The sequence below is a fragment of the Eulemur rufifrons genome, chromosome 16 (assembly GCF_041146395.1).
Source record: "Eulemur rufifrons isolate Redbay chromosome 16, OSU_ERuf_1, whole genome shotgun sequence".
Classification (NCBI taxonomy): Eukaryota; Metazoa; Chordata; class Mammalia; order Primates; family Lemuridae; genus Eulemur; species Eulemur rufifrons.
In genome coordinates this window covers 50,469,818-50,483,739 of record NC_090998.1, presented here as the reverse complement: position 1 = coordinate 50,483,739, position 13,922 = coordinate 50,469,818, and the positions used below count along the sequence as shown (strand labels likewise).

At 35.2% G+C, this 13,922-nt stretch overlaps 1 protein-coding gene across 2 annotated transcripts in view; it reads right to left on the bottom strand.

Annotated features, from left to right (window-relative positions):
- Nucleotides 1-9,177: 9,177 nt before the first annotated feature.
- LEMD3 (LEM domain containing 3) overlaps nucleotides 9,178-13,922 on the bottom strand; it is a 68,044-nt gene continuing 63,299 nt past the window's right edge. For both annotated transcript variants that reach the window (XM_069489624.1, XM_069489625.1), the window contains exons 10-13: nucleotides 13,424-13,505; nucleotides 11,770-11,875; nucleotides 11,600-11,678; nucleotides 9,178-11,379 (exon numbers count right to left, since the gene is read on the bottom strand). In XM_069489624.1, the coding sequence (XP_069345725.1) occupies nucleotides 11,216-11,379; nucleotides 11,600-11,678; nucleotides 11,770-11,875; nucleotides 13,424-13,505 (431 nt within the window). In that variant the 3' untranslated portion in view covers nucleotides 9,178-11,215. The remainder of the gene's footprint in view (nucleotides 11,380-11,599; nucleotides 11,679-11,769; nucleotides 11,876-13,423; nucleotides 13,506-13,922) is intronic.

The following is a 13,922-nucleotide window of genomic DNA, read 5'->3' as shown; positions in this document are numbered from 1 at the left end:
CTGGCTGGTTTCTTTGCTGTCCCCTTCTGGAGACAGGTCTATTTCTCATTTACCCTGACTCTAGCTTTATGTATCTTCTATTAGAATCCACATCTTGAGTATCATTTTTGTTATTGTTTTCTTTCTTAGGAGCCAGAGAAAATAACGGTGCCTCTTCCAGCTGACAGAGTCTTAAATGAAATATATTAGAAATAATGTGTGTACAATTTAGGCATTGCGGAGATACTCCTTTTCACATCTTATTCTTCTGACATTATTGTAATGATTTTCCAGAATTCCATGATAATCTGTTATTTATTTATTCCCATATCTATAGATTTTGTTGCTTGTAATTTTTATCACAATATTAATAAAGCCATGATGGACATATGTTTTCATATATCTTCATGTCATCTCTGTTTAATTTCTTCAGAATTTTGTAAAAATTAAAACATAAGGTCAAATGGCATGAACATTAAAACATTTTTTGGTATGTATTGTCAAATTGACCTGCAGAAATACTCATCGCATTACAAAACAACCTATAGTTATGTAAGGGGCTATTTTCCCTAAACTTAAGTCAAATTTATCAAATTTCATATGCAAAAATACTATCTCAATTGTTCATTAATTTGCATTTATTTCTGTGGCTGAATTTTTCATATATTTATCAGCCACTCGCAGCTCTTCATTTGTGGACCACCTCCTGATGTCATTTGACTATTTTTCTATTGGAATGCTAGTCTTTTTATGTTACACTAATTTTTTATAATATTATTGCAATCATATATGCTGCTAATATCTTTACATTTCCTTGTCTTTTAATTTCTTCTTAGAATTTTTGGATATACTGGTAATTTTTATTTTAGTACAACTAAAAATGTAACTTTTTTAATGGTTTGTTTCTGTGCTTAGACCTGTATTAAATGTTTTCCTCTAATTTTTCTTTTTGTTGTTTTATGACTATGTGTCAACCCTTCATTCCTCCTGTAACTTATCTGAGTATGTGTGGAGGAGTATTTAACAAGTAAAAGTTGCAGAAGGTTGATACTAACATAGATATCATATTAATGGTTTAGTCTAATATGGAAACAGAATTGAATTCTAAGAGTCAGAAAAAAACCTAATCTGTCCCCCATCCATTCTCTGCTGGAATTTTCTATTTATTGTCCCTAAACCAAATGACTGTGTTTGCATAATGATATTATTCATGTTCTCATTGTTCCCAGCTAATTGCTTAGAACAGTGCTTCCCAACCTTTTTTTAAACTTCAATGGCACTCAAAGAAAAAGATAATTGTACAGTGTACTGGTTAAATGAAGGAGGCTGCTTACAGTCTGCTGTAGATGACTAGGCCTTGATTTTGACTACCTCAAGTCCTGCTGTGACTCTAAAAGCTAATATTTTGGTACATCCGTTACCCATTCATGGCACACCAGTTGGGAAGGTCTGTTCCAGAATAGCTCTGCTACTTACGTTGTTCTTCCGTTAGGATCCCTGTTTTGCTGATAGGTTACTGGGGTTCTACAAATCAGATCCTGGTAGTGATGTTGAAGAGCCCGACTGTGACTACCAAGTGAAGCAACAGCCCTGAAAAAAATAAGCATCAGAAAACCACCCTCCTGCCCCTTTTGTCCTGCCTGCCATGGTAAGGAAAGGAGAATGAACTTCAAGAAGACAACTAAACATTTGTTGTTATTGGGACATGTGAAAACTTTGAAGCTATCCTCTCAGTCAAGTTTGTATGAGGAAATTGAGTGACTCCCACAGTGTGGAAGTATCAGGCCATTAAAATCTTAGTTACTACAAGACAAAGAGTCAGTGCGTCTTCTATGGAGACAGCTGCAGGTGCCATAAGCCCTGGCACTAGTAACATTAGAATTCTTTTTCTCTTAATTTTTTTTTTACTTTTATTAGACAATCTGCTTTTTCTAATTTTATAAGCCACCTTTATCATATACTGTAGCATAAACATAACTTTTATATACACTGAGAAACACATTCGTGTAACTTACGATATTTGCTTTATTGTGGAGTCTGGAACTGAACCTGAGATACCTCTGAGGTGTGCCTGTACATTGTTAACTATAGTCACCATGATAGATCTCTTGAACTTCTGTCTCCTAACTGAAATTCTGTATCCTTTGACCAACATTTCCCAGTCCCTGGTACCCACCCACCATTCTACTCTGTTTCTATTAATTCAACTTTTTAAGATTCCACATATGAGTAAGATCATACAGTATTTGTCGTTCTGCACTGGCTTATTTCAATTAACATAATGGTCTCCAGATTTGTCCATGTTGTCACAAATGACAGGAATCCTCTCTTTTTAAATGGATGAATAATATTCCTTCATGTATATACACTTTCTTTATCCATTCATCCATTGATGGACACCTAGGTTGACTCCATATCTTGGTTATTATGAATAAAGCTGCAACAAACATGGGGGTGCAGATATGCCTTTGACATACTGATTTTATTTCCTTTGGATTTATACCCATTAGTGGGATTGATGGATTATGGAACTTCTTTTAATTTTTTGAGGAATCTCTGTGCTGTTTTCCATATGGCTACTAATTTACATTCCCAACAAAAGTGCAAGGGTTTTTCTCCATATCCTCACCTACAGTCAACATTCTAACAGGTGTGAGGTGATATCTCATTATGGTTTTAATTTACATTTCCCTGATGATTAGTGATGCTGAGCATTTTTTCATATACCTGTTGGCCATTTGTATGTCTTCTGAGAAATGTCTATTCTGATCCTTTGCTCATTTTTTAATTGGGCTATTTATTTTCTTGCTATTGAGTTCCTCAGGTATTTTGGATATTAATCCCTTATGATATGTATGGTTTGTAAATATTTTCTCTCACTTTGTAGGTTCCCTTTTTGCTCTGTTGATTGTTTCCTTTGCTGTGCAGGTTTTTAGTTTAACATAACCTCATTAGTCTATTTCCCCTCTTATTGTCTGTGTTTCTGAGGTCACTTCCAAAAAATTCACTGCCCAGACCAGTGCTATGGAGCTTTTTCCCCATGTTTTGTTCTAGTGGTATTACAGTTTCAGGTCTTACATCTAATCCTTTAATTCATTTTGAGTTGATTTTGTATGTGGTGTGAGATAAGGGTCTAATTTCATTCTTCTGTATATGGATAAACAACTTTCCCAACACCATTTATTGAAAGCTATCTTTTCCCCATTGTGTGTTCTTAGCACCTTTGTCAAAAATCAATTGACCACAAATGTGTGGATTTAATTCTGGGCTCTTTTCTGTTCCATTGGTCTATGTATCTCTTTTTATGCCAGTACCATGCTGTTTTGGTTACTACAGCTTTGTGCAATGTTTTAAAGTCAGACAGTACAATGCCTCCAGCTATGTTATTTCTGCTTAGGATTGCTTTGGCTATTTGGGGTCTCTTGTGGTTCCATACAAATTTCAGAATTGCTTTTTCTATTACTGTGAAAAATGTCATTGGAATTTTGATAATGATTGTATTGAATCTATAGACTGCTTTGCGTAGTATGGACATTTTATCACATTAATTCTTCCAATCCATGAACACGGGATATCTTTCCATTTATTTGTGCCTTCTTCAATTTCTTTCATCAGTGTGTTATAGTTTTCAGTGTACAGATCTTTCACCCCCTTGGTTAAATTTATTCCTATGTATTTTTTTCCTGTAGCTATTGTAAATGGAATTTTCTTGATTTCTTTTTCAAATACTTTGCTGTTGGTCTATAGAAATGCTACTGACTTTTGTATATTGATTTTGTATCCATAATTTTACTGAATTTTTTTATTGTAAGTCTTTTGGTGGAGTCTTTAATGTTTTCTATAGGTAAGAGCATATCCTCTGCAAATGGAGACAATTTAACTTATTCCTTTCCAATTTGGATGCCTTTTATTTCTCTTGCCTGGCTAGGACTTCTAGTACAATGTTGATGTGGTGAGAGTGGACATTCTTGCCTTATTCCTGACCTTAGAGAAAAAGCTTTCAACTTTTCACCATTCAGTGTAATGCTTTCACCATTCGGTATAATGCTGAATATACCCTTGAGTAGGGGGTGAGCTTTGGACCCACCTACCCACCTCAACAGAAGGCCAGCCCTCGCAGACTCAGGCTTCAAGCTTACTCTAGTACCAGGCCAGCACCTGTAATCCTAGTTATCAGACTGGCACCTAGGGACCCATCCTCTAGGCTACCCCTGCTCCAGCAGACCTAGCATCAAGGCCTGTCCCAGTAGACCCCAGTGCTTGGCTGGCCTCTACGCACTCAGCCTTTAGGACTGCCCCTGTGGACACAGACTCCAGGCCTACCCCTGTGAGCCTAGGCTCCATTCCAGCACCCACATACCCAGCTTCCAGACCACCCCCCATGGACCCAAGCTCCAGGTCAGTTCCTGGCTCCAGGAACTAGGCCAGCACTCACTACCCGTGGTTCCAGATTGGCCATTCTGGAGCCAGGCTCCTCACCTTCCCTAGCACCATGCCAGCCCCCCAAGACTCAGGCACCAAGTATTCCCAGTAACTGGCTGGCTGCTGCATGATTAGGCTTAAGGTTCACCCCAGCACCTGGAAAGCCCCTGCAGACCCAGGCACCAGGCCAACTTGCCTGAGGACTCCAGAAGCAAGTCCTCCTGCGGACTATGCCAGACAACTTGGCCAGAATCTCTGGAAAGGCTGACAAAGCCAGTCTTCAAAGATTAGAAAAATTCCCTGCTCCTTCAACTGTGCAGAGACTAATGCTCTGCTACAATTAAGAACAATAGGGAAACATGACACCACCAAAGGAACCAAATAAAGCACCAGGAACCAGCCCTAAATAGATAGATTTAGGAACTGCCATACAAAAAAATCCAAAATAACACAGGCAGTGCAAAGGCAATTTATGTGATCAAAGCGTTTGTACCCCTGTAAGTCAGAAATTTAAAAAAAATTCAAAATAATTACTTTTAAGAAAGCTTGGTGAACTTCAAGAAAATATATAGAAACAATTCAATAAAATCAGGAAAACAATAAATGCCCCTTAAATAAGTAATTTAACAGAGATTAAAACTATTTTAAAAATCAAACAAAATTCTGGAGCTGAAAAATGCAATAAATGAAATGAAAAATACAATAGAGAGCATTAACAACAGACCTGATCAAGCAGTTCAGTGAGCACAGGTAGGTGGGGGAGGACTGGGATTTGGCTAAAAAGGTACAGGTTGGTGTAGACCTGCACTGTCACATGGTAGCCACTAGATACATGTGGCTACTGGCTACATGTAGCTAGTACAACTGAAGGACTGAAGTTTTAATTTTAATTTAACTTAAATTAAAAAACTGTTTTAAGTATGTTGGGAAGAACTTGGGTCTGTGAATCTACTGTTTCAACTGTAGATTTTATGAAATCTCAATATAAGTCAAGTATTTCCAATAAAAATGTAGAAGAATCTGAATTAAGATGGGATGCAAGTAAGGCGATCAACTGTACAGGTTTTAGCACTTAACTCACATATCCCAGGGTCACCATAGCTGTAAGTGTAACATATATCCAGATTTCAAAACATGTAAAATAGTTTCTTAATAAAATTGATTACATGTTGAGATAATGTTCTGAATATATAAGGTTAAATAAAATGTATTAAAATTAATTTTACACTTTTTTTTACTTTTTAAAATATGGTCATTAGAAAATTTTAAATAACACACAGCTGACATATGTCTATTGAATAGCACCTGTATAAAGTAAGGCCTTGAACATCAACTTGAATTTAGCTATTATTCAGTAGAAAATAAAGAGCCACTGAAATCTCAAAATGTCCACATTAGTAATTATTTTTTTTTTTTTTGAGACAGAGTCTCGCTCTGTTGCCCCGGCTAGAGTGAGTGCCATGGTGTCAGCCTAGCTCACAGCAACCTCAAACTCTTGGGCTTAAGCAATTCTTCTGCCTCAGCCTCCCAAGTAGCTGGGACTACAGGCATGTTCCACCGTGCCCGGCTAATTTTTTCTATATATATTTTTAGTTGTCCAGCTAATTTCTTTCTATTTCTAGTAGAGACGGGGTCTCGCTCTTGCTCAGGCTGGTCTTGAACTCCTGAGCTGGAGCTATCCACCCGCCTCAGCCTCCCAGAGTGCTAGGATTACAGGCGTGAGCCACCACGCCCGGCCTCCACATTAGTAATTATTTCATAGTAGCTTTTTGGGGTGGGGGGAGGGAAGTATTGCAACATTTGGAAATATGAAAATAAGATTGTTCTTTAAAAGTTATAGTTTCAAATTACCTCAACAAATCAAAGCAGAAATGAAATCACCAAAAACAAAAAAGGGTGGGGGGGCTTTCAGGCCAAAAGACTTGACTAGTTACACTGTATAATAGGAGCCTCAAGCAAGATTCTAGTTTCCAAACTAACAGTCCAAAAGTTGACTGTTTTTAAATAGTATTTATTCCTTCTTTTGACAGTCACAGGTTTCTAGACCTACACAACATCTCATTTTTCTACAAACCAGGAAAATTTCTGATTAATATCAAAGAATCACAGACAATACCAGAACATTAAATAAGTTAACAATTCTGTTTGTTGGAGAGGAGAGATTCTCAAAGACAGTCCTCTTTTGCCCTTCTTCCAACAATGTCCTACAACAGAGAAAGAGAAATCAGAAAGATTATTTTGCTTCATTTTCTCAACTCTAGTAAATCTTATCTAGCACCACAACCAGCCTCTTGCTCCCCTCAAGTGCAGTTGGCCCCTCACATCCACAGGCTCCATGTCTGTGGATTAAACCAATTGCAAATTAGCAATATTTAGGGGAAAAAACTTAAAAACAATAAAAAATACAAATCAAATACAGCACAATTGTTTACATAACATTTACATTGCATTAGGTACTATAAATAGAGATGACTTAAAGTATATGGGAGGATATGAGTAGGTTACATGCAAATATTAACCATTGTATATAAGGGACTTGAACATCCCTGGAACCAATCCCCTACAGATACCAAGGGATGACTGCAGTCTATAATTTGGGGAATGTCATCACCATCCAACTAGCTGCCCAAATCAGAAATGTGATAGTTATATTAGATTTCCACTTTAACATCACATCATTTCCTTTCTACCTCACCCCATTCTCAACCCCCACCTAAGGGCCACACGGGTTAAGTATGGCAGAACTGGGACTGACCTAAATTTCTCTATGACTCTGGACTCTTTCTCTGGGTCATCTAACCCACTTTCATGGTTTTAACTCCCAAATTGTACCTCTACCTCAAATAGTTCTCAAAATATCTCAGAATTGTATATACACTCACCTGCTAGAAACATACACCTAAATAAATGTTCTGTAGGCATCTCAAACTCAAAATATCCAAAGTCCTAATTTATCATCTTTCCTATCCAATCTATTATCATCTATTCTCCAAATATTAGGATTTTGGATTTCCCTCACTTAAATATTAGACATCAATTTCTGTCTCAATATCTAATCATCAAATCTTTCCCATTTTGCCTAGTATTCTTTAAATCCTTTCTCTATTCCTCATGCTACAAATCCTCATCATCCATTTCTCACCTGAAAGTCCTTTAACAGCCAACATCCAATCTTCATAATGTGACCTACAAGGACTTCCATGATGTGACCATTGTCTACCTTGTCTATATTGTCTTAAACGGAGTGATCCAGCCATAAGAAACTGCTTGTAGTTTATACATGCACTGGGTTGTTTCTCATCAATCTGCCTTTCTTCATATGCTCTCTATACCTCTATTGCCCTCTTTCCAATTTCAGGAGCACATGCAGGTCTTCAATGTGTACCCATGGAAGAAAAAGTAAATCTAAGTTCACAGGTTCTACTGGTTTTACAATCTAAGAATCAACAAAATGAGTCTATCCTGCTGCCCCGAGAAAGGTTCCCAGGCATAGAAAACTACCATCATGATGCATTTCTAGCCATAAAATTTCCCCAGTGGGGAAAGGGAATGAGCATCCTGGACCTTCAGTTTCTTTAAACCACAACTTCTGGTTCCTAATTATTCTTAGTTCTTATGTATCTTTTCTTGAGCATCCTTCCCAAAAGGGTGGCTGCCAAAATTCTGCTTGATTTAGCACCCTGTGATGATGAGTCATCTGGAGGAAGTGACTTGCCAAGATAAGTCTAGGAAAAAAGGGTGAAGAAGCCCATAGGGGACGTATAATAATGTGATGTCAATAGAAGCAGGGAGTGAGGGAAATATTCTGGGCAAATATCAGAACATTGTTCACTCGGAAATCATAACTTGTCATTCAAACTGAATACAACATGAGGAAAAAAAAATAAAGTCCAATATAGGCTTCAATATTCACAAGATATTCAGGAACCTACATGCCAATGAGTATGAATATGGACTCTGTTAATGACACAGGTTCCACACATAAATTTTTATGAGCTCATCATAAGAATAGAAGCTCTCCTGAGAGTTCAAGGGAAAGGAGACTTTTATCATTTTATCTATACTAATTAAGAGGTACTTAATAAGTGTTAAACTGGATTAAAATATGGCTTAGCTGTTATCTCATTTACCCTGATTGTCTTCTTTACACATTAAGATGAGTAAGGTACCTCTCTGTATTCCCAGAATTCCCTCTGCCTATTTTTCTCTCACTGTATTTTTCACATTATCTTTTATCTGCCCTGAGTTCTTCCTCTAGACTATGACCATCTTGAGGATTGGATCATGTGTTTTTTCACTTTTGTATCCCTAACACATAACAGTGCCTGGTACTTGTTAGCAATCAATAAGTCTGTCACATGACTGACTAATCTGGTCTTCTTTTCACTTGATTAAAACCAAAAAATCTAAACCAATGCTATTTAAAGTAGGTTTATCATAAAATAAAGAGTTTGAGCCAGAATGTATAAATAAAATGCTTCCTTTTTTGAGAAAGTCTTGCTATGAAAAAGTGTCTCGCTGAACTAAATAATGTTTAGTGATGCAGCTGATTTATATTCTTGTCTTACTTTGATCCAAATACTTGAAAGTTGGGTGAAGACATGTTCATAAAGAAAAGTAAAACGCTGAGAAATGGATGGTTAAAATTAACTTTAGGGTCTTCATCCATCTTTATAAACACATATATATTCAGGTCAGCAAATAAACAGATTTAAAATAAAAGGCACCTATTTTCGCTGGTAAAAAATAAAGAGACAATGGACTTAAAACGTTTTTAAAAGCCAAGACACATTTTAAAAAAAACCTAATAAATTTTTAATTAGAATTTTTTCCTTTTTTTTTTTTTTTTAACAGGACAAGTAACAGATTACATCAAACTTCAGAACTTTTCAAATACCTAGTTATTATACACATTCCCATCTGTCTTGCAGGGAGGGATCTTGGTCGGCTTAACAGTTTCAGGTAAAATAAGCTGCATAATAGTATATATTACAATAATAAATGTACAATGTTTACATGTAATATGTTTTAGAAGCAAGAAAAAGATGCATCTGCATCAAAAGGCGACCTTTTAAAATGCCACAACTATTTTTTACATTCACTCTTGCAATAGGTTACAAGATGGGGTCACTAAGCTCAGATAAATCACTATGATGCACATAAAATACAGAAAGGTGGGTTACTTTATATATTATATATATATTTATATTTTCACACATTAGCATCTGAGACATAAACTGAGAATTTTAAATTTATTCTCTTCAGATAACAAATCATTTTTTATTCTTCATAAACATGGTGCCCACAAAAGCACATAGGTAAGGCACAATAGGGCTTTCTGTTACAGAATAGTGTGCATCATGTTTACTTAACCAGAAAACGTGCATTATCTGTGCAAGTTCATGCTGCAAACCCAACACATATACAATAAAACAAAAAGGAAACTGAGCTTTAAACAAAATAAAAATTGGTACAATTCCAGCTGTTTCACATATTCATTTGGACTGACAATGGTATATCAACAGGTAATTTTTAAAAAGCCAATTACTAAATGACAAGTCAACTTTGCTCAGCAACTATTTTAATCTGAAATCATAAACAGTAATAAAGTAACTTTACTGAAACAAATTAAATACTGAGGCACAAAGCAACGGTCACATGTGCCTTTACTATATTGCAAACTTTCATGACCCAAAATTGCAAGTATAATTTGTTAAATACACATTTTGCTGCAACAATGTGCCCTGCTTTAAATTTGACATATAACAGGGGCACTAACATTTCATTAAATTATAAATAGATTGGGAAAATGATTTAATCCCAATGGTACTATGTCACAGCCCTAGTATTTATAATAAATACAGCTTTTCACAAAATATTTTTCCAATATCTGCCAATTTCTTCTTTATTGCTCTCATGAATTTGAATCCGTTACAACTGGTATCACAACTTTCACACAAAATCATACTCAGACTTTTTTTATATAAAACCTATAAAAGATATTTTAAACTTGTATCTAATACTTCCAGGTGTTTGGCTGTTTGATCTATATGATAGTACAGCCATATGTATACATGTGTGAGTGTATACATATATACATACACACACATACATACATACATATATATACACACATTAGATAATGAATAAAATAGAAAGCTTATTTTACTGCTTTAATGCAGACATCCTCACAAAACAAGACTACTTCACCACCACCAGCATTTATACATATATACAAAAGCCAGTTTAAGTACATGTACATCCACTGACATGTATATGTAACCATTAAACCCAAATTAATTTTCCCATATTCCAGCTGTAGCAAATGAATCTCTTACAAGCAAAAGAAACCTAAGGTTAAACTGGGAAATTTAACAGTTTTACCACATTAGCGTGTAAGGAACTATGCAGGTGACTGCGTACAAAAATTCACAACATTAGTTCACAAGAAATTATGGAAATACAAGAAGCCTCTTCACCATGCTTTTGTGTGGTTATCCAAACACTTCTTGGTGCAAAAATACAACCATCATATCTGAAAATGCTTAATAAAGTCAGTGTTCCTCATGCAAAACTTGAAATGCACTGGCTTAACTGAGCTCCAAAAACTGAATGAAACAATTATTCTACCTACGCAGCATTGCTGCCTCACTGCTAAATCCCTTTGGAACTTTAAGATTTCTGGAACGTTCAAACAGAGCTGTATTCATCAATAAAAATATTACATACAAAAAGCATTTAAAAAGGAAGACAAAAAGCCAAACAGGAATTTTCCTATTGTAAATAACAGTCTTAGGAGTGGAAGAAAATCTTTTCAGGAACCTCCTTGAGAATTGGCTAGGCCAGTCCGAAGACGAAGATGAGACATAGAGTTCATATGCTTATTTGATGGCTTCAAGGGAGTGTTGCAAGTAAGAGCTTGGGGAAAACGATGGTGATATCTATCTAGTCGTAAATATTTTACTGTTACCAATTTCCCTGTTATAAGATAAAAATAATATTTTAGATCTATAAAAATGTGTTTAACATTTACAGAAAATTAACTGTGGTAAAAGACACATGAACATAAAACACAAAATCATTGAAAATTATTACTCAAAAAATGCTAACCTAAAATTCTTTAATATAAAATCTAGTATAGTTTAACACTAAACCATAATTATCTTTTCCAAATGTCTGTAAAATTCAAATTTCTTACCATCAAACCAAGAGCCATGCAACGCCTTAAAAGCTTTTCCAGCATATTCTGGAGACAGACATTTAACGTATACGCAACCCTGTGACATTTAAAAAGAAAAAAAATAAAACAGTCTTAGTTTAATAGCAACAAATCCAAAACATGGAATTCAATATTAGAAGTTACTTTACCTCACGTGAATTTTTGTCTACTGCAATATGAACAATGCCATCATTATCACTGCATTTTTCTAAAATTGCTTCTTGAATTGCCAAATGCCATTGATCCCCTATTTCCCTAAAAATTAATGAAAACAAAAATCAATAACCATATTCCTACTCAGTAAAAAGTCTACATTGTCTCTTACAACATACATATCCTACTAGAATTAGGATGCTTTAAAAACCACATATTATTAAAATTAGTAGTAAATAAGCACTTGTTGACTAGTAGTATGTGGATTAAAAAAAAAATAGCATTCGGAAGTATCAGCCCTTCTCTCAGTTTCCACTGAGAGTGCAGACAGCTGAGGCAATGAAGGATTAGCCCACCACAGCAGAACAAACGGGCCGAGTCATTACGACATTTAAAATCCTATGTACTTGCACTTACGTCTTTTCTTCCTAGTGTTAATAAGCACTTTAATGAGTTGTAAATTCATTAAAGTTGTAAAATTATTTTAATTTTAATGACATTTTCAAATTCTCTTCTTAAAGAAAATTCTTAGTAAACACTATATTCCGAGCTTCTTTTTTCCAAAATAATGATATAGGACAAACATTTTGTAGTTCTTTTACTATAATGACAGTTTTAAGACTTTCTGCTATAGTAATGCACATGTCTTACTTGTGAGACATAGATGGTCGGGCAGAGGGGAAAGTAGCATCACTTTAGATTGTAAATCTTCATCTTAGGTAATAAAATACTGGACTCGCACTAACTTCCTAATTCCTAAGGAATGAGGTAAGATTTCCAAAAGAGGTATCACCACACTGCTAATTGTTTCTATCTCTGCAAAACAGAAGGTGGGTGCATGTATGTGTACTGACAGTGCTCCCCAACATTTCCAACTTTGTTGTCACTTATTTGGAATCTCATCATATCAAGAATTTTTGAAATAATGAGTCACTAGATGGGACATTAAGAATATTTTATCTGTAATGCAATTTATACTTTCAGGATTTTTTTTTTAAAAAAAACAAAATATGATCTGTAACATAATTGGATAGATAAGCAGTGGCCTCTAGGAGGCTAATTCTAAAAAATTATTACAGCTTGTAATTGAAACAGTAAGGATTCTAAGGTAGTAACTGACTTCTGAATGTACTATTCTCTGGATGTATGTGTTGCTGTAATTACATAGTAAAGTTCCGTGAATATTACATTGACTAATAGAGATAGGATGTATAGAGAAGAAGGTGTGTACATCTTTGTAGGGGATTTTTTTATAATTAGAGATTGGAAATTTTTAAAAAGCAGATATTTTTATCCATATTGCCCACCGAGGCAAAAATGTTGGCAGTTATGTATATGATGACTTATGCACTTAATAAAGGGTACTGTTTGCCATTGTGTGTCATTAATTTGCCTCAAGCATTTATTTGCTATGAGGATTCATAGTACGTACAAAGATTTATGAAAGTCTTACAATCTTTATACATTGGTTATCTTTTGGCCAAATCTTTGCTTAGAATTTAAAAAAACAGAAGAGAAAAACAATGTTTCTGTAGAGATTCAGAAGGAAAACAGATTTTCAATTACAAACACACCATTATAAGAATATCATGCATCTTTCAGCCAAATATTTCAAATAAGAATTACAAGTACCCTAGTCATAATACTTACATAACTGGATCAAACATATTTCGAATCTTTAGACACGGTGTCAAACTATTGGGCGGTGAATTTCTTCTGTCTAAATGAAATGCTACAAAAAACAAATGAGCTTTACTATTTGCCATTGTTCCATTTTGCTGAAAGGTATTCAGTCATTCATTCAAAAAATATTCACTGCGACCTATTACTATGAGTCAGACCCCTTGTGTTAGATGTTAAAGTGAATAAGACATATATATAATCATCGCTATTACACAGAGTATACAGTTTAGTGGGAGAAATAAATGATAAACAGTGCCATCCAAGAAATTACAATTGTAACAAGTCTTAAGAAAGAAGAGTGCAGGAAGCTATAAAAACCTAGTCTGATAGTATCAGATAAGACTTCCCCAAGACAGTGAAATTTATGCTGGGAACTGAAGAATAAAAATCAGCAAGGTGAAGAGAGGTGCAAAGGTCATTTCAAGCAGAGATAGCTTGTATACAGCCCCTGAGGCAAGAAGGAGCT